Source organism: Symphalangus syndactylus, chromosome 24 (assembly GCF_028878055.3).
Source record: "Symphalangus syndactylus isolate Jambi chromosome 24, NHGRI_mSymSyn1-v2.1_pri, whole genome shotgun sequence".
NCBI lineage: Eukaryota > Metazoa > Chordata > Mammalia > Primates > Hylobatidae > Symphalangus > Symphalangus syndactylus.
This window is the reverse complement of record NC_072446.2, coordinates 31,372,252-31,389,822: the sequence shown is the minus strand read 5'-3', so window position 1 is coordinate 31,389,822 and position 17,571 is coordinate 31,372,252. Positions and strand designations below refer to the sequence as shown.

The window sequence follows — 17,571 nt, the reverse complement described above, 5'->3', positions numbered from 1 at the left end:
TGGAAAACAGAGTCGCCATTGACTGAGATGAGAAGATCATGGGATGAGCCCATTTGGAGGGAAGCTCAGGGGTTCAGTTTGAGGCATGTTAAGTTTTCTGATGCCTATTAGCTGTCCAGGGAGAGATGTTGAGTAGGCAGGTGGTTAGAGTAAGTTTAGGTACATACACAGTGGGGGCTACAGATTTTAACTTGGGAGTATGTAGATAACACTGAAAGCCACAGGGCTGGGTGAGATCACCTAGGGGGCAAGCAGACCAAGAAAAGGGCAGGGTCCAGTGGCTGATCCCAGACCACCCCCCTATTAGAGATTGGAGGGGTTGGGGACAACTAGTGCAGTAAGAGGAGAACCCCCAGAGTGTTGAGTTCTGGCAGCCCAAGGAAGAAGACAGTGGTGAAATCTGACCGTTGACCCTTGGATTTAACATGGTGAGAAGAGTGGTATCAGCCTAGCGGTGAGGGGCTCAAGGGAATGAGAGGGAGCAAGATGACTCTTGCAAGGAGTTTTGCTGTGGAGGGGAGCAAAGAAGAGGGCAGCAGCTGGAGAGCTAAGCAGGGGCAAGACAGATGTTTTTGGTGGAAGAAGTAACAAGCTGTTTGTACGCTGATGGGAAAGAGACCACAGAGGGCAAGGTTGGTGATGCAGGCAGTTGCAACCAGAAGGCCTCTGTTTCCTCACTGGAAAACAAGGACCCTGATAGCACCTACCTCCTGGGTGACTGAGGATCAGAGGAGGCGGCGCCTGTACAGAGCCAGCCCTCCCTCCGCGGTGCTTGATCCACTCAGTGTGGCGCTCAGCCCCCTCGGGGAACTTTGGTGCCTCCTCCCAGGCTCTTGGGGCCCAGAGGAGGTGGTCCCACCCTCCCCTCCCCTCCTTGACACCACCTTCCGGGAGAGAAAGCTCCCCCTTCCCCCTTCTTGTCCATCCTGTTGCCAGGTCCAGCAGTGTCCCCAGCCTCACATCCTGGGCAGGACACCCCTGGAGAGCAGGGGCGCTTGTTCTCTGAGTTTCTTTTCTGGAGCCAGGCCCTGTCTAGCCCCAGGAGGTGCCAGTTGCCAGTCATTGTATTTGGTGGAGCATGCACCTCCTCCTTCCTCCCTCTCATGGGTTAGTGGGTTCTGAGGACCAAACTCCCAGCATCCTAGTGGGCAGCAGGTAGGGACCTGCTGCCGTGCTGCCCCCAACAGGGAAGTTGTGAGTGAGCCCTGCCTTCTGTCTTGGATAGGCTGACTGCCACGTTGGCACAGACCTGAGCAGTGCCGGTGGGAGGGGAGGCCTGGAGAGTGGTGTTTCTTCCTCCCATGCCTGACCCACTTTACTGAATCTGTTCACATCTTCCTTGCCAGAATTACAGGCTTTTTTTTTTTTTTTTTTTTTTTTTTTTTTTTTTTTTTTTGCTCAGATGAGGAACTGAGGTCCAAAGAAAGGAAGGGACTAACCTTGGTCACCCCATGGGTTCTGATCCAGTCTTGCCCTCAGGACTCCAGGTTCCCAGAATAGTGTTGTTTACCTGTCCAGCCCCAGGTGGGCTCGACCTACAGGTCAGAGGTCATGAGAAGCTGGATGAGACCATTGGGGATGTCCCTGTTTTCTCAGTATATCAGCCAAGGACCTGAAGAACATGCTGTCCCAGGTCAACTACCGGGTCCCCAACATGCGCTTCCTCCGAGAGCGGCTGACGGTAAGTGCCACCCAGGGCTGTCTGTAGATGGGGGCAGGAGAAGGCAAGAGCCCTGCAGCTGGGGGCCTGACTGCCTGACTGGCACTCCTGCTCTATACCATGCAGGACCTGGAGCAGCGCAGTGGGGACATCACCTACGGGCAGTTTGCTCAGCTGTACCGCAGCCTCATGTACAGCGCCCAGAAGACGGTGCATGAGCCACCTGCCCTCCCTCAACCCCTGCCCCTGCTCCTCCACCCCACCCCCCAGCTCTGCCTGCCTCAGCCCTGCTGCCCTGCTTAGGGGCTTTTGGGTGCTATTTCTCCAGTTCTTCTCCTCTTGAGGCCTGCCCCCATCTGCTGCTCTAGCCTGCCTTCTTACTAGCCCCTTTCCCACATGGCCTCCCAGGGGCTCTTGCCCTGACCAGGTTCTGTTTCCTGCAGATGGACCTCCCCTTCTTGGAAGCCAGTACTCTGAGGTTTGGTTTGGAGTGGGGAGGTAGGGTTTTCCCTGGGCCCCCTTCATCTCTCCACTGGGTGATTCTTGATCCAGGTGGGAGGCAGTGGGAGTAGGGAACCATGTTGGACCATTCTGGGAAGCTGTGCTGGCTGGGAGTTGGGATCTGCCTTCCATGGGGCACCTTGTTGTCTGTTGACCATACTAGCTAGCTTACCTTCTCTCCCTGCAGGGCTGGGGAGCGGCCGGAGCTTTGCCGAGTGTCCCTTCCTGAGTTCCAGCAGTTCCTTCTTGACTACCAGGGGGTATGGCTGGGCTGACGTTGGCCCAGGCTGTCAGGTTGTGAGGGGCTGGGCTCATCCCTGACTGGAGGCTTCTCTCATCCCTTGCCCTCCCTACCCCATCAGGAGCTGTGGGCTGTTGATCGCCTCCAGGTGCAAGAGTTCATGCTCAGCTTCCTCCGAGACCCCTTACGAGAGATCGAGGAGCCATACTTCTTCCTGGATGAGGTAAGCCCGATGTTTCACCCAATTTTTGTCAAGAGAATGAGTAGGGGTGACCAGAACCCCACCTGGGCTCCAGGAGCTAGACGCTCCTTAGGGATGCCACCTTGTTCCTACCTACTGTGCACCTTGTCCACCCCCAGTTGGGACAGAGCACTCTCTCTCCTACCCCCAATCTACCATCTCGGGTTGGACAGGGCAGGGACTCACTTTCTCTTCCCTTCCACATGTTCCTGGACAGTTTGTCACCTTCCTGTTCTCCAAAGAGAACAGTGTGTGGAACTCACAGCTGGATGCAGTATGCCCGGACACCATGAACAACCCTCTTTCCCACTACTGGATCTCCTCCTCACACAACACGTGAGTGTGGCCCCTTCAGGCCCACCCAGCTTCTTCCCAGGAGGGCCCATCTTAACCATACCTGCCTCTCCTTGCCTATCCAGGTACCTGACCGGGGACCAGTTCTCCAGTGAGTCCTCCTTGGAAGCCTATGCTCGCTGCCTGCGGATGGGCTGTCGCTGCATTGAGTGTGCGTGGGGTCCAGGGCTGGGGGAGGGAAGATGGGAGGCCTTGCCCGCTTGACCATGGTGATGTTGCTCCCCAGTGGACTGCTGGGACGGCCCGGATGGGATGCCAGTTATTTACCATGGGCACACCCTTACCACCAAGATCAAGTTCTCAGATGTCCTGCTCACCATCAAGGAGCATGCCTTTGTGGCCTCAGAGTGAGTCGGAGGCTAGATGACCCAGGGGTTAACTTGGCTCCAGGTCTCTCATTCTAGAGGGACAGAGGGCAGAAAGACTCCTTGAATGCCCTGTCCCCTCTCTCTCAGCCTTTCATCTTTGTCCTTCCTCTTGGCCTCTTCTCGTCACCTGCTCCCTACTTGAGCTGTTGTTTCCCAAGTTACACTTTGTTTCCTACATGTTGGGCCCACTCTCTTCTTCATGGGTCCTTTAAACGGTAGAAGGCATGTTCTTCTCATCTTCAGAAAACATGCCCTGGTTTCTTTAGGCCAGTGTCCTGCCAACTCCTTTGCCTTCACAGCCCAGAAGATTGTCTGTGTTCCCTATGTCCCATTCCTTCAATTCTGTTTACTGCTTAAACTGTGGTCACAGGTCTCCCTTAGCTTACCAGGACTCTAACAGCTAACTTTGGAGGCTTCTCCTCTCTCCTGGCCTCTTTGGTGTGAAACATTTTTCTTGCACTGCTGAGCAGCCTCCATAATTGGGCCAGCTCGGGACTGCATCAGTTGCCACCCTTTGGTTTCCACTGCTGCCACAGCTGTAGAACCCCCCTCTGCCCCACCAGTGGCTATGGCCTGCCTCTTTTCTGGGATAATTTTTATAGACAAGAAGCCCCCAGGCCCTTGGCTGCCAACACCTCACTGTGAGGGGCTACTTAGACCCAGAGAATTGCAGAATCTATTTGACTGTGCTTGTCCCCCATCCCGCAGGTACCCAGTCATCCTGTCCATTGAGGACCACTGCAGCATTGCCCAGCAGAGGAACATGGCCCAGCACTTCAAGAAGGTGCTAGGGGACACACTCCTCACCAAGCCCGTGGAGATCTCTGCCGATGGGCTCCCCTCACCCAACCAGCTTAAGAGGAAGATCCTCATCAAGGTGGGGTGGCAGGCTTATTGCGGAAGCCCCACGCTTGTCAGTGCCTTGCCCAGGCCATGGCTTCAGCTGTTGGGCCTAAACCTGGGTGAGGAGGTGGGGTGAGGACTGGGGTCTGCATTGCCCTGTTCTGGTTGCCCCTACAGCACAAGAAGCTGGCTGAGGGCAGTGCCTACGAGGAGGTTCCTACCTCCATGATGTACTCTGAGAACGACATCAGCAACTCCATCAAGAATGGCATCCTCTACCTGGAGGACCCTGTGAACCACGTGAGGACTGGGCCAGGCTGGGGGTGGTAGGCCAGTGGGTGTGAGAACCCTGGCTCACAAGTCCCTCTTTGGTCTTTTCCAGGAATGGTATCCCCACTACTTTGTTCTGACCAGCAGCAAGATCTACTACTCTGAGGAGACCAGCAGTGACCAGGGCAACGAGGATGAGGAGGAGCCCAAGGAGGTGAGGAACCAGCTCAGGTCTGGGGGCTGGGCCAGGTCAGGCCTGGGCCAAGGTCACAGTATGTTTGCTGTTGCCTTCCCCTGACAGGTCAGCAGCAGCACAGAGCTGCACTCCAATGAGAAGTGGTTCCATGGGAAGCTAGGGGCAGGGCGTGATGGGCGTCACATCGCTGAGCGCCTGCTCACTGAGTACTGCATCGAGACCGGAGCCCCTGACGGCTCCTTCCTTGTGCGAGAGAGTGAGACCTTCGTGGGCGACTACACGCTCTCTTTCTGGTAACACTTCCCATGCAGATGCATATGTTCAGTCAGCATATGTACACAGACATGACATCACCCAGAGATAATCAGTTAACATTTGAGCCTTTGATCCAGGACAATAATTATGCTTTACATGGAACATAATTTCACCTACATACACACATACACACACACACACACACACACACACACACACTCTCTCTCTCTCTCTCTCTCTCTCTCTCTCTCTCACCCCCCCTCCCTTTTCGGTTCATTTTAAGCTCACACCTTCAGTTCACGTGACTGCCCACACCTGAGCTCCTCAGGAGATTGGTCTCCCTCCTTGAGGCTCCCTCCTTGAGTTCCACCCTCATCTGGGGTGGAACTTGGTCTTTGGGGCCCTGGCCTGTTTCCCCCAGCCTCCCTCACCCTGTGTCTTCCACAGGCGGAACGGGAAAGTCCAGCACTGCCGTATCCACTCCCGGCAAGATGCTGGGACCCCCAAGTTCTTCTTGACAGACAACCTCGTCTTTGACTCCCTCTATGACCTCATCACGCACTACCAGCAGGTGCCCCTGCGCTGTAATGAGTTTGAGATGAGACTTTCAGAGCCTGTCCCACAGACCAACGCCCATGAGAGCAAAGAGTGAGGGAGGGGCCTGGGGGCGGACAAGGCAGGGCAGGGCCATGGGTGGTGCTGGCCGGGCCTGACTCTACCTGTTCTCAGGTGGTACCACGCGAGCCTGACCAGAGCACAGGCTGAGCACATGCTAATGCGCGTCCCTCGTGATGGGGCCTTCCTGGTGCGGAAGCGGAATGAGCCCAACTCATATGCCATCTCTTTCCGGTGAGGGGTGTGGCACTGGGTTGTGGGGCCTTGCTTGGGTCTGAGCTGCCCTGACCCTGTGTGACTGTTTTGTCCTTGTGAAGGGCTGAGGGCAAGATCAAGCATTGCCGTGTCCAGCAAGAGGGCCAGACAGTGATGCTAGGGAACTCGGAGTTCGACAGCCTTGTTGACCTCATCAGCTACTATGAGAAACACCCGCTGTACCGCAAGATGAAGCTGCGCTATCCCATCAACGAGGAGGCACTGGAGAAGATTGGCACAGCTGTGAGGGGGCTGTGGTAGATGGGGCATGGCCGGGGAGGCAGGAGAGACCCAGAATCTTACCAGTCTCTGGATGTGTGTAACAGCAAGACCTGGGGTGTTGTAGGAGTTCGTAGGAGGGCCCGAGTCCAGCTGGGAGCCACAGTGTGGGTACCAGGAGGGTGTCTGGAGGAGGGGACATCTGAGCAGTGTCTGTAAGGATGGGGACAGGCACATAAGCAGAGGGTTCCTCATGAGTCAAGGTGTGGAGTGAGGAGGTTCTGGGGCTCACACTGGGAGAGGTGCACACAGTGGAAGCTCATCCACCTGGGCTTGGCCTGGACTCTGTCCTAGGGCAGATGAGATAAGGCTACCCAAGAGTGGTTGTGGAGCCTCCGCCTGGTGGATGGTATGGAGGGCAGAGCCACAGGAGGTGAGACCAGTGAGGGAAAAAGTCAGGACCCATGGCAGCACAGCTGGTGATAAGGGCCCTGGACAGAAGGAAGGGGTCTAGGACCAGGAGATCAGTTGAGAGACTGCTGTCCTCAGTAGACAGGGCTGGCTGGGGGAGAGAGGCCTGTTTTCCACTGGCACCTGGGGCTCAGGTGATGGAGAGGAGCAGCAGGAGGAATGTGGGAAGTGGGAAGGCCCTTCCTGACTTTGGGCTCAGCAGTGAACCAATGAGCCACTGAAGTAAAGCACTGAATATGGGTAGTCTGTGAAGGGCCCACCTGCACATAGCTCAGAAATACTTGGGAGTTTGGGCATTTAGGACCTGAGTGATTTTAGAATCCTGGGCTGGGCCTCACATATAAGAATGCGAAGGAAGGGAAGGGAAGGGTGAGGCTGGGCCTGAGGCCTCTGAAGCCGTCTCCACTGAGATTGAAGGATCCCTGTGGATCAGGTGCACGTTTGCTGCACTGGGGGAAAGGGAAGCTGCTCCAGAAACCAGTAGCTGCTTTCTACCTCTGGGCTCTGGGGCATTAACATATCCCATTGTGTCCTGTTTCCAGGAGCCTGACTACGGGGCCCTGTATGAGGGACGCAACCCTGGCTTCTATGTAGAGGCAAACCCTATGCCAACTTTCAAGGTACAGCTCAGGCCTCTGGGCATAGGAAGCTGGGGAGGGTCCCCAGCTGCTTGGGGCTTCATTTCTGTGTTCTGGGCCATCTGTGGTCTTTGTGGAGAAGTGGTGGTTGTGGTTTTCCGAGGCCCAAGAGGTTGTGAGAGATGTGTGGTTGGTGAGCGACCGCAGGTCTCCCAGGGCCAACCCACTCCCTAGCCCCTACCCCTTAAGTCAGCAGTGACCCTTTAAAACTGCTCCCCGTGGGTGACCCCTGTTTCCTTCCTGGGCAGCAGTGGGGTGGGAGCCGGGAGGCACACTGGCCACGCATTCCCCAGCCTCATGGAGCTCTGTTACACAGGTTCTTTTTCATTTTGCCTTTTTCTCTAAAAAGTCCTGGGCCCTATTTCTCACCCCCTCCCTTCCACAGCCAGGGGACCTGGAAGGAGGTTTTTCTTTCCACTTCACAGATGAGTGATGGGGTCCCATCCAGGCCCCATATGCTTCTAGGTCCCGGGGAGGCACTCAGGGCCACTGCAGACCCTGCCTTCTTGGCCTGCCAGCCCTGACTCCTGGGAGCGGATTCAAGGTTCTCCCTGTGGCCCAGGTTGGGGCTTAAGGTTCCACCTGGGTCCTGAGGTATTTCACTGGCAGCGGCCCTGCCTCTCTGATTATATCTATCCTGGAGCCTCCCTGTAGGGCAGTAACAAGAACTAGAACTAGGGCCTGTTGATGGCAGTGTCGTCTCCTAGGCAGGGAAGCCCAAGCATACGTGTGTGTGCACATGAAGCCCCAGGTCGGCAATGGCAGGGAGAGCCTTTCTGCTCTGAATGGTGCTTCTCACCTCTGCAGTGTGCGGTCAAAGCCCTCTTTGACTACAAGGCCCAGAGGGAGGACGAGCTGACCTTCACCAAGAGCGCCATCATCCAGAATGTGGAGAAGCAAGAGGGAGGCTGGTAAGCTAGTGGTGTGGTAGGCCCAGAGTCCAAGGGCCCCAGTGGAGCAAGGGCCCCAAAGACATGCATTTGTGATGTGCTTGTCTCCTGTGTGTACCAGCAGTGCCTGCCTCACCCTGGCTTAGGCATGGGAACCCCTACCAAAGGATACTCTCCTCATGGTAGTTTGGGGTGGTTGCTGGAGGTCAGCACCCTGTGGCTCCCACAGGTGGCGAGGGGACTACGGAGGGAAGAAGCAGCTGTGGTTCCCATCAAACTACGTGGAAGAGATGGTCAACCCCGTGGCCCTGGAGCCGGAGAGGGAGGTAAAACCAGAACCACCTGAGGAACAGCATTCCCTATTCCCAGATTCTCCTTGGCATGCCCCCATTACACAGTCCCAAGCACGCACGTGCATGCAGACATCTGTTACGTGGGCTGGTCACACAGCCCATGTGGCCATGCTCGTAGTCTCCCATATACCTGTGCTACATTTGGCAGTCACAGGCACACCCACAAGATGTATTTGTCCCATGCACACGGATATCCCCTCACACACATATGCAGTAGCCATGCTGACCATTGGTGGGCTTTGCTTCCCACAGCACTTGGACGAGAACAGCCCCCTAGGGGACTTGCTGCGGGGGGTCCTGGATGTGCCGGCTTGTCAGATTGGTGAGCTCCCATCCGTTTCTCTTGGCCACTGTTCCCTAGGGTGAGGTTCTTCTTTGTATCTCTTTCCTGCTCCTAGGGAGGAAGCTGATGGCTGAACCCCAAAGGCTGCCCTCACTCCAAGCTCTCCCCATGCTCTGGACATCCCCTTGACGCCCTGGGCTCCCTTTGTCACCCTCAGCTTTGACCCCTGCATGTTTACCCTATGCCAGGCACTGGGGAACCCGTCAGAATCGGCAGAGCAAAGATGATGCTCCTGGTTGGCTGACATCCCCAGGCCTAATGGGTTGTACCACAGGGATGTGACAGAGGCTTGGAGATGGGGTGGAGAGGGAGACATGGCCTGAGGAAGAAGCATGAGTCAGAGCTGAGTTGGAACACTGGCTCCACCACAACCAGCAGGGACTTGTTTGAGTTGCAGCAGCATCATCTGTCAGATGGGCCAGCAGAGTAGTCCTTCCCCTCATGGGGTGTGGGAAGGAGGAAATGGGATGAGATAGAACTCATTTGAGCCAGTGCCTGCAGTGTGGAGTGGGGTGGAGGGGGTGAGATGCCTATTCCCAGCTGTTATCTGCTCTCGCCCTCCCAGCCATCCGTCCTGAGGGCAAGAACAACCGGCTCTTCGTCTTCTCCATCAGCATGGCGTCGGTGGCCCACTGGTCCCTGGATGTTGCTGCCGACTCACAGGAGGAGCTGCAGGACTGGGTGAAAAAGATCCGTGAAGTGGCCCAGACCGCAGATGCCAGGGTGAGATTCTGCTGGAGCCTGCTGGGGGACAGTGTGTGGGCCTGTCAGGCAGCTGAGGCCTCCAGCTCCCAGCACAAGCCCCCTCAGAGCAGTGGGGCAGCCGATGGCCTATGCTAGATAGGCCACAGCCCCTGCCTTAGCTAGGGATTGAGAAGAAACAGACACATAAGATGCAATGTGGTGTGTTTAGGTTGTGTTGAGTTTGAGATACTGATGGGTCGTTGAAGTGGGTCTGCTTGGTGGGCAGTTGGATACACAAGACCAGAGCTAAGAGAAGAAGTCCTGGGCTGGAAGCAGGAGTGGAGTGGAGTAGGGGCTGAGGCATAGAAGGGATGAGGTGGTGTCGAATAGGAAGAGAACTTGGGATGGATTGAGAAGCTCCATATGAGAAGGCGTGGGCGAGGAAGGGAGACCAGGAAAGGCAGGTCAGACTGCAGGCCACTGGTGAGGGAGGGGGCCTGCTGTGTAAAGAGCTACAGAGGTAAAGACAGGCACAATAAGAACTTGCAAGTGCCCTTTGGATTCAGCAGCAGCAGATAGCCCTGGTGAGACTTTTGAGCTGCATCAGCAACATGGCTGGCATTGGATGGCAGTGGGCAGCAGGGAGTCTGGAATGGCAAAAGCAGAGCCTTTGTAGGGCCTGTCCTTGAGGGAGAGGACAGGTGACTGGGGTTTGAGCAGGCTTTCATGCAGATGGCTGAAAGGAGCGAGCAGGGTGTGGGAGGAGATGGAGCCCAAGCTTAGCTGGTAGGACCAGCCTTCTGGAGAAGGGTGGCCTCCTCCACTGAGCCTGGGGGAACAGAGAAGTATTCTAAAGGGTTAGGGAATTCCTACTTGGTGGCCCTTTCACCAAGTGCATTTGGTAGATGGGTCTGTAGCTGCTTTGGAGAGGGTACCTGCAAGCCAAACAGAGAAGGGATAGGGTGCTTGCCAGGCTGTCCCCTAGAAGGAAAAGGTGCTGGCATACCAGGTGGTTGAAGGACTGGATCCGGGGGTCTAGGCTGAAAAGGGAAGAGTCTGAATGTAAGAGCCACTGAGGCCGGGCGTGGTGGCTCACGCCTGTAATCCCAGCACTTTGGGAGGCCGAGACGGGTGGATTACTTGAGGTCAGGACTTCGAGACCAGCCTGGCCAATATGGTGAAACCCTGTTTCTACTGAAAATACAAAAATTAGCTGGGCGTGGTGGCAGGCACCTGTAATCCCAGCTACTCGGGAGGCTGAGGCAGGAGAATCGCTTGAACCCGTGAGTTGGAGGTTGCAGTGAGCCGAGATCACGCCACTGAACTCCAGCCTGGGCGACAAAGCAAGACTCCGTCTCAAAAAAAAAAAAAAAAAAAAAAAAAAACAGCCACTGAAAGAAAGTCCTCCAGGAGTGAGAGGATGGGATGGGGTGCTTGTAAGTGGGCTTCTGTAGAGATTTGGCATGGAGATTTGCCATGAAGAGTGGGTGGTTATATTTGAGTTGGGGGAACTGAGGCAGTGAGGATCATCCTTAGGACACAGATGGAGACCAAGCCAGAGGCCTGTATCCCCAGTGCAGTCACAGGTAACACAGAAGAATCATTTTTACCCCGGGATGAGGCTGGGTAATGAATGGTCAGAAAGTGTCACTTGGGAGTGTGGCCAATTCCAGGATCCCTGGAAGGTCACTGGGAACATAGGTGGTGATGAGTCTGTATCCCCCACCCCCCTAAGAGGGTTGGAGGGGAAATGTGTCTTCTGGGACAGAAAAGAGGAAAGATGATTCCAGGATGAGGCTGAGGACAGAGCTCCCTCATTCACTGTTGGGTGTGGTGTCTGGAAGGTACAGGGGAAGGTGGGAGAGGGGCCCAGAGCACCTGCAGTGTGGGCGTGCCCAAGGTTGGCAGGGGCTTCCTTCTCCTGGGCAGGGCTGTAGCCTGGGGCTACAGGGCCTTGTGTGTGTCACCAGCTCACTGAAGGGAAGATAATGGAACGGAGGAAGAAGATTGCCCTGGAGCTCTCTGAACTTGTCGTCTATTGCCGGCCTGTTCCCTTCGATGAAGAGAGTAAGGGCCAGGGCCCAGGCGGGGTGTGCATGTGCCTGGAGGGCCTGGTGGGTGCAAAAAGAGTATTTAGTTATCCCCCCAACACTTCCTGGGTGGGCAGGCTCTGTAATTGTTTTCCCTGTTTGGCCCAGAGATTGGCACAGAACGTGCTTGCTACCGGGACATGTCATCCTTCCCGGAAACCAAGGCTGAGAAATACGTGAACAAGGCCAAAGGCAAGAAGTTCCTTCAGTACAATCGACTGCAGCTCTCCCGCATCTACCCCAAGGGCCAGCGACTGGATTCCTCCAACTACGATCCTTTGCCCATGTGGATCTGTGGCAGTCAGCTCGTGGCCCTCAACTTCCAGACCCCTGGTGAGGAGGTCACCTGTGAGGAGGGTGGGGAGGGGGCACTGTGGGGCAGCTGGACTGGAATACACCATAATCTCTCTCTTCCAGACAAGCCTATGCAGATGAACCAGGCCCTCTTCATGACAGGCAGGCACTGTGGCTACGTGCTGCAGCCAAGCAACATGCGGGATGAGGCCTTTGACCCCTTTGACAAGAGCAGCCTCCGCGGGCTGGAGCCATGTGCCATCTCTATTGAGGTGGGTGCTGCTCATCTGGGCTTCAGGGTGGGAAAGGGGCTGCTTGCCATTGGAGTCTGTTTATATTGAGTTCCCCAAAAGGCATTTTCAGGCATCAAGGTGGTCAGGGTGGGTGGGGCCTGAGCAGAGTCTTTGAAGGGGTGAAGATAGCATGCAGTCACTGTATGCATCTAGGATGTGCAGAGCCACGGTGTCACTTGTTCTGATGACTTGTTTTGTTCTGATGAGATCTTTTTTTTCCCCTAAGGGGAGGTCATTTAAAAGATTTCTGTGTTAAAATAGTAATAGATTTAACATGAAGTAGATTGCAAAACTCACATGGAAATTTTGGCTAAAGCTCAGACTTCAAATAAACTACAGGCAGCAGCTGCTCTGGACAGCTTAGGGTCCCTGATGTCGTGAGGGACTCCATGGGCAGTGTCCCGGGGGCCCAGCAGAGGGCGTGCTGCCTCCACTTCACAGATGCTGCCTGAGCCTCCGCAGGGGGGGATTAGAGGGAGCAGGAAGGACAATCCCAGGCCCTTCTTTGTCTGCCTACAGGTGCTGGGGGCCCGACATCTGCCAAAGAATGGCCGAGGCATTGTGTGTCCTTTTGTGGAGATTGAGGTGGCTGGAGCTGAGTATGACAGCACCAAGCAGAAGACAGAGTTTGTGGGTCAGTCTTCCCAGTCATCCTCCTCATCCTGCTGGGGCACTGTAAGTCCCTCCCAACCAGTTATCCCATCCTCTCCCAGGGTGACCTGAAGCCTTTTGTCGTTGCCTTCACAGTGGACAATGGACTCAACCCTGTATGGCCAGCCAAGCCCTTCCACTTCCAAATCAGTAACCCTGAATTTGCCTTTCTGCGCTTCGTGGTGTATGAGGAAGACATGTTTAGTGACCAGAATTTCCTGGCTCAGGCTACTTTCCCGGTAAAAGGCCTGAAGACAGGTGAGGACCATTCCTGGAGGCAGTGCCCCTGCAATCTTGCTGGCAGGGCGGGGCTGGGCCCCTTGCTCTGTCCCTCGTGGGCTGAGGGCCAGGCTTTTCCTCCTCCTAGGATACAGAGCAGTGCCTTTGAAGAACAACTACAGCGAGGACCTGGAGTTGGCCTCCCTGCTGATCAAGATTGATATTTTCCCTGCCAAGGTATCTGCAGCAGGGGTGGGCTGGCCTGGGGTAGGTGGGAGGAGAGCCAGGCAGCAGCCTCCAGAAGTGCAGAGGAGTCATTGACCCTCTTGTGCACCTGGCTTTGTTGAAGCAGGAGAATGGTGACCTCAGTCCCTTCAGTGGTACGTCCCTGCGGGAGCGGGGCTCAGATGCCTCAGGCCAGCTGTTTCACGGCCGAACCCGGGAAGGCTCCTTTGAATCCCGCTACCAGCAGCCATTTGAGGACTTCCGCATCTCCCAGGAGCATCTCGCAGACCATTTTGACAGTCGAGAACGAAGGTGAGGGAGATGGAGGGGTGCTAGAGCCAGGAAGGCAGTGGCTAGGTCCTCCTTCAGTGTTTCTTTCTCCTGGGTAGAAAAGTTGTAATATTGTCTGGCATTGGGCTGCAGGGCCATGCCTGCCAGTAAGGACACTCTTCCCTTCTGTCCAGGGCCCCAAGAAGGACTCGGGTCAATGGAGACAACCGCCTCTAGTTGTACCCCAGCCTCGTTGGAGAGCAGCAGGTGCTGTGCGCCTTGTAGAATGCCGTGAACTGGGTTCTTTGGAAGCAGCCCCCTGTGGCGGCCTTCCGGGTCTCGCAGCCTGAAGCCTGGATTCCAGCAGTGAATGCTAGACAGAAACCAAGCCATTAATGAGCTGTTATTACTGTTTTGGGCCTCCATGCCCCAGCTCTGGATGAAGGCAAAAACTGTACTGTTTCGCATTAAGCACACACATCTGGCCCTGTCTTCTGGAGATGGATCCTTCTATCTTGGGCCAGAACCATGGCCGAAGCCCCTTGGAGAGAGAGGCTGCCTTAGCCAGTGGCACAGGAGACTCCAAGGAGCTACTGACATTCCTAAGAGTGGAGGAGGAGGAGGAGCCTTGCTGGGCCAGGGAAACAAAGTTTACATTGTCCTGTAGCTTTAAAACCACAGCTGGGCAGGGTGAGAAGCTAGATGCCCCTGCAGTTTGGCCCTGGAGCCAGGGCAGAGGAATGCAGGGCCTGCATGGAGAAGGGCTCTGCCCTGCCTGAGGAGGAGGACACAGCACAAGGGCACATTGCCCATGGCTGGGAACATGACCCAGCCTGAAAGATACAGGGGATCATGTTAAAAATAGCAGTATTATTTTTCTTCTCAATGGTATTGTAACTAAGTTATTTACTCCTCCTGCTCCTCACCCTTGTAGGGAAACCTTGGAGTAGAGCCTTGGAGAGGAGAGTGGCAGGTGGGCTGCCTGCTGTGTTAAGAGGGCTTAGTTTGTGATGTTAAGGCACTGTCAGGAATCGGGGGGTGGGCCGGGGTGGGAAGAGAAGAAATAGCAGAGCCTATTTTGGTGAGGTTTTTTAAGTCAAAGACGACTCAATATGCTTTCCCTGAGGAATGAAAAAGGGATTCAGGAGTTGCCTGCCTCCTGGGTGGGTGGGGTACAGGCAGTTGGGTGCTGAATGAAGCTGCCATCCTTATTGCAGCTTCTAACTGGTAAAAAGATCCAGGGATGGAGATGGGAAGGTTACAAAGGCAGCCCTCGCCTCTGAGGACAGAGGCCGGGGTCCAGGCCCGTGGGCGCAAAGGTGCCTCATAGCATAGCCAGCATTCAGCACACACAAACCTACTGCCCACATTTGGGCTCAGGGTTGGCCATTTGCTAGTTCTGCTGCCCTCTTAAGATCTGACTGCCAAATAAATCATCCTCATGTCCTTTTTCCTTTGACTTGTATGCTGTTTCGGGGGCTCAGGAAAGCCTGTTGCATGGGGACATGCTCACTAGAAACAGTCGCCAGATGATTATTCTGCAATAGAAGCAGGCGGGAGTCTTCTGGAAATTTCTCAGGTGAGGCAGCTCTTCCCCGCTCTGGGCTAACAGGAGTTGTGGGTCCACTCTCTCCTGCCCATCCTCTGAGGGTGTGTCTGAGCAGAGTACATCCTGCCTGGGTTCTTTGTGGCCAGCCAGTTTTGGTGGTGAGCTGCAAACAACCAGAGCCCCTTTCCAGTTCCACAGAAACCTCTCCTTTCAAAAATGTTGCATTCATTCAGTTAACACTGCCAGGTGCCATTCTGGTTGCCTCTAGGACTTGGCAGCTGAGATCTCTGTGCCCAGAACACAGTTGAAAGGCCCTTCTCTTCCTGAGGCTCTGTTTCCATAGTGGGCTGTGCTGGGATAGAACAAAAATGACACCACACAAAAAATGTAAGATAGATAGATCCGGTTCCGTGGATGACATGAACTAATAGCCAGTATCAAACAGCGATAGTGCGCAGGTTCTTGTGTGACTTTCTTTTATAGCTTCACAGTCCCAGCTCACAGAGAGGAGGTTGGCTTTTTCCCATACACAAGAAGGTGGTGGGTGGGAATTCACCTGGGCCCTCATGATCCTTGTTTCCTCTCTAGGTTTTTATGGCCTGGAGAGAAAGGTTTCCTATCAGAGAAGGAAGAGGACTGTGCAGGCTCTTCTGTTAGGGCCCATCCACGTTGGTTAGGACGTCCTTGGCCTGGTAGTGTTGACCCTTTTAATTTTCATCAATACATATCTCTCTTTGCTGAACAAGTGTCTTTCTGGAACACAACCTGGGGAACAGACAGCTCTGCCTTTCTTAAGGCAGCTTTGTAGACCTGAGGCTCACCTCTCTTGGGCTCTGTAAGACACTGCCTTTGCCTCACTGCAAATGTTTTGATTGTTCTTCCTAGTGGAAAACGTGCCAACTCTCAAGCAAATTTAAATATCATTTTCACTTCAAGATTCCTCCAGACCTGACAAATGTTGATTGACCCAGGAGGCAGAGTATTGGTGGGGAAGACCCTTGGGGCTGAATGCTTTGGCATCAGGAGTTGTTTGCCCCGTCCCATGCATGCAGGCCATGTCCCTACAGTGCGACAGCTCAGGTTTATGACCTGTGGAGTCTCAACCCTAACAGCACATTAGCACCACTTGGGGAGCTTCTGAAAAATACCGGTACCCGGGGACTTAGCATAGGTATTGTTCAAAACCTCTCAAGGTGATTTAAATGAGTAACAAGGGTTGAAAAACCCTGATTTTGGCAGCACAAACCAAAAGAGCAGGCAGGGCCGGGAGAGGCAAGTCAGTGGTACTGAAGGTAGATGGGCTCCCTTGCAGGCTCCTTGCTCTCCTGTCATCACCAGTAGAACCTTCTGGCGGACAGACCAGGGACACGTAGACTGGGTTCAAAGTGACAGACCTTCACTTTCAACAGCTTTGGCCCAGCAGACATGTACACATATAGAGCAGAGCCTACAAGATCAGGGGCATTCTGCCCCCTGCCACAGGACTAAAGGCTGCCCTGCGGGAAGATGACAGGAGCAGTTTCTGACCTCAGTTGAGTATCCATGGCCATGAGCAGAAAAGGCAGGGGTCTGCCTCCTGACCAAGCACATCTTGAACATCACCTGAGAGCTGGGTCTGGACCTAGAAACTCGCTTGTCTTTCAACTTGAGCCCATCACTCACCATGAGTTCTGTTGAGGGCAGGTAGAAAGCAAGTAGGTTCAGGTTATCCCACCAGACTAACTTGGTGAATGAAAAGATCACACCTTTACATTTTAATTAAATGGATCAAGCACAGCCTCAGACTGTGACTCCTGTCTTCTCTGGGTACTTTGGTAATTCCCAGGGGACTTGTGCTTAGGGGTTAATCTAGGCATTCTGTTCCCTGCCTGGAGGAACCCCACAGCAACCCCCTGGCTGGTCGCTCCTGCAGATTCCACCCATAGTGTCCAAGTGAGTCACTGCCTGAGTCTACCCACTACAGCATTCAGCTGATTGGCTTTGCCAGTTGCATGCCAGTTTGGTCTAGTTTCCAAGGACCTGGCTTTTGGGATTCAACACACACAGCTGCTTCCCCATGACATAAGCTGGACTCCTATTCTGGTGTCCAGAATCTGCCTGGCTCCACTGTAGGTGATTTCATTTCCAAGGACCCTTTTTTCCTTCTGTCCCAGGCCTTCAGGGCCATCCCAACAAAATTCAAATGCTTTGGGTCTTAAGTCTTTTTCCTCCAGAAGGCCCCTGGGTCCTTATGCATATTGCCTAACCCCCACACCCTGCCCCAGCAAATGACAGGCTATGCTTTTCAGCACTCTCACAGGAAACAGAAAAAAACTTGCCAGTGTCCTCTCACCAGATAATACCAGGTTTGACTGTTTGCCTTCGTCTATTTAGCATAGTTTCTAAAATATCACAGTTTTCTCATGTAGAAGCCAGTGTGGTGAACTCAGCAACGCAGACGACAGTGAGGTGGAACTTCTCTGGTGAGCTGAGGGAAACTGCCCCACCCATCCACTGGAGTTTAAGATCCACAGAAGTGGGCAAGAACAAGTGAAATGTTTCTGGCTTTTTTCCTGACTCCCCCACAAAATAAGTCAGCAGATG

At 54.5% G+C, this 17,571-nt stretch overlaps 1 protein-coding gene across 6 annotated transcripts in view; it reads left to right on the top strand.

The window, feature by feature from the left end:
• The window catches only part of PLCG1 (phospholipase C gamma 1), a 39,236-nt gene extending 24,346 nt beyond the window's left edge, over positions 1 to 14,890 (top strand). For 3 of the 6 annotated variants that reach the window (XM_063633850.1, XM_063633848.1, XM_055265855.2), the window contains exons 6-33: positions 1,597 to 1,681; positions 1,787 to 1,870; positions 2,104 to 2,138; positions 2,349 to 2,421; positions 2,524 to 2,625; positions 2,861 to 2,979; positions 3,063 to 3,148; positions 3,224 to 3,344; positions 4,074 to 4,242; positions 4,386 to 4,508; positions 4,591 to 4,692; positions 4,780 to 4,967; positions 5,377 to 5,577; positions 5,659 to 5,778; positions 5,862 to 6,042; positions 7,032 to 7,109; positions 7,935 to 8,038; positions 8,247 to 8,343; positions 8,623 to 8,692; positions 9,279 to 9,436; positions 11,368 to 11,464; positions 11,596 to 11,820; positions 11,905 to 12,053; positions 12,594 to 12,708; positions 12,822 to 12,983; positions 13,093 to 13,181; positions 13,294 to 13,481; positions 13,634 to 14,890. In XM_063633850.1, the coding sequence (XP_063489920.1) occupies positions 1,597 to 1,681; positions 1,787 to 1,870; positions 2,104 to 2,138; positions 2,349 to 2,421; positions 2,524 to 2,625; positions 2,861 to 2,979; positions 3,063 to 3,148; positions 3,224 to 3,344; positions 4,074 to 4,242; positions 4,386 to 4,508; positions 4,591 to 4,692; positions 4,780 to 4,967; positions 5,377 to 5,577; positions 5,659 to 5,778; positions 5,862 to 6,042; positions 7,032 to 7,109; positions 7,935 to 8,038; positions 8,247 to 8,343; positions 8,623 to 8,692; positions 9,279 to 9,436; positions 11,368 to 11,464; positions 11,596 to 11,820; positions 11,905 to 12,053; positions 12,594 to 12,708; positions 12,822 to 12,983; positions 13,093 to 13,181; positions 13,294 to 13,481; positions 13,634 to 13,676 (3,364 nt within the window). In that variant the 3' untranslated portion in view covers positions 13,677 to 14,890. The remainder of the gene's footprint in view (positions 1 to 1,596; positions 1,682 to 1,786; positions 1,871 to 2,103; positions 2,139 to 2,348; positions 2,422 to 2,523; positions 2,626 to 2,860; positions 2,980 to 3,062; positions 3,149 to 3,223; positions 3,345 to 4,073; positions 4,243 to 4,385; positions 4,509 to 4,590; positions 4,693 to 4,779; positions 4,968 to 5,376; positions 5,578 to 5,658; positions 5,779 to 5,861; positions 6,043 to 7,031; positions 7,110 to 7,934; positions 8,039 to 8,246; positions 8,344 to 8,622; positions 8,693 to 9,278; positions 9,437 to 11,367; positions 11,465 to 11,595; positions 11,821 to 11,904; positions 12,054 to 12,593; positions 12,709 to 12,821; positions 12,984 to 13,092; positions 13,182 to 13,293; positions 13,482 to 13,633) is intronic. The other 3 variants (XM_063633849.1, XM_063633851.1, XM_055265857.2) reach the window with 1 other exon arrangement.
• Positions 14,891 to 17,571: the final 2,681 nt, after the last annotated feature.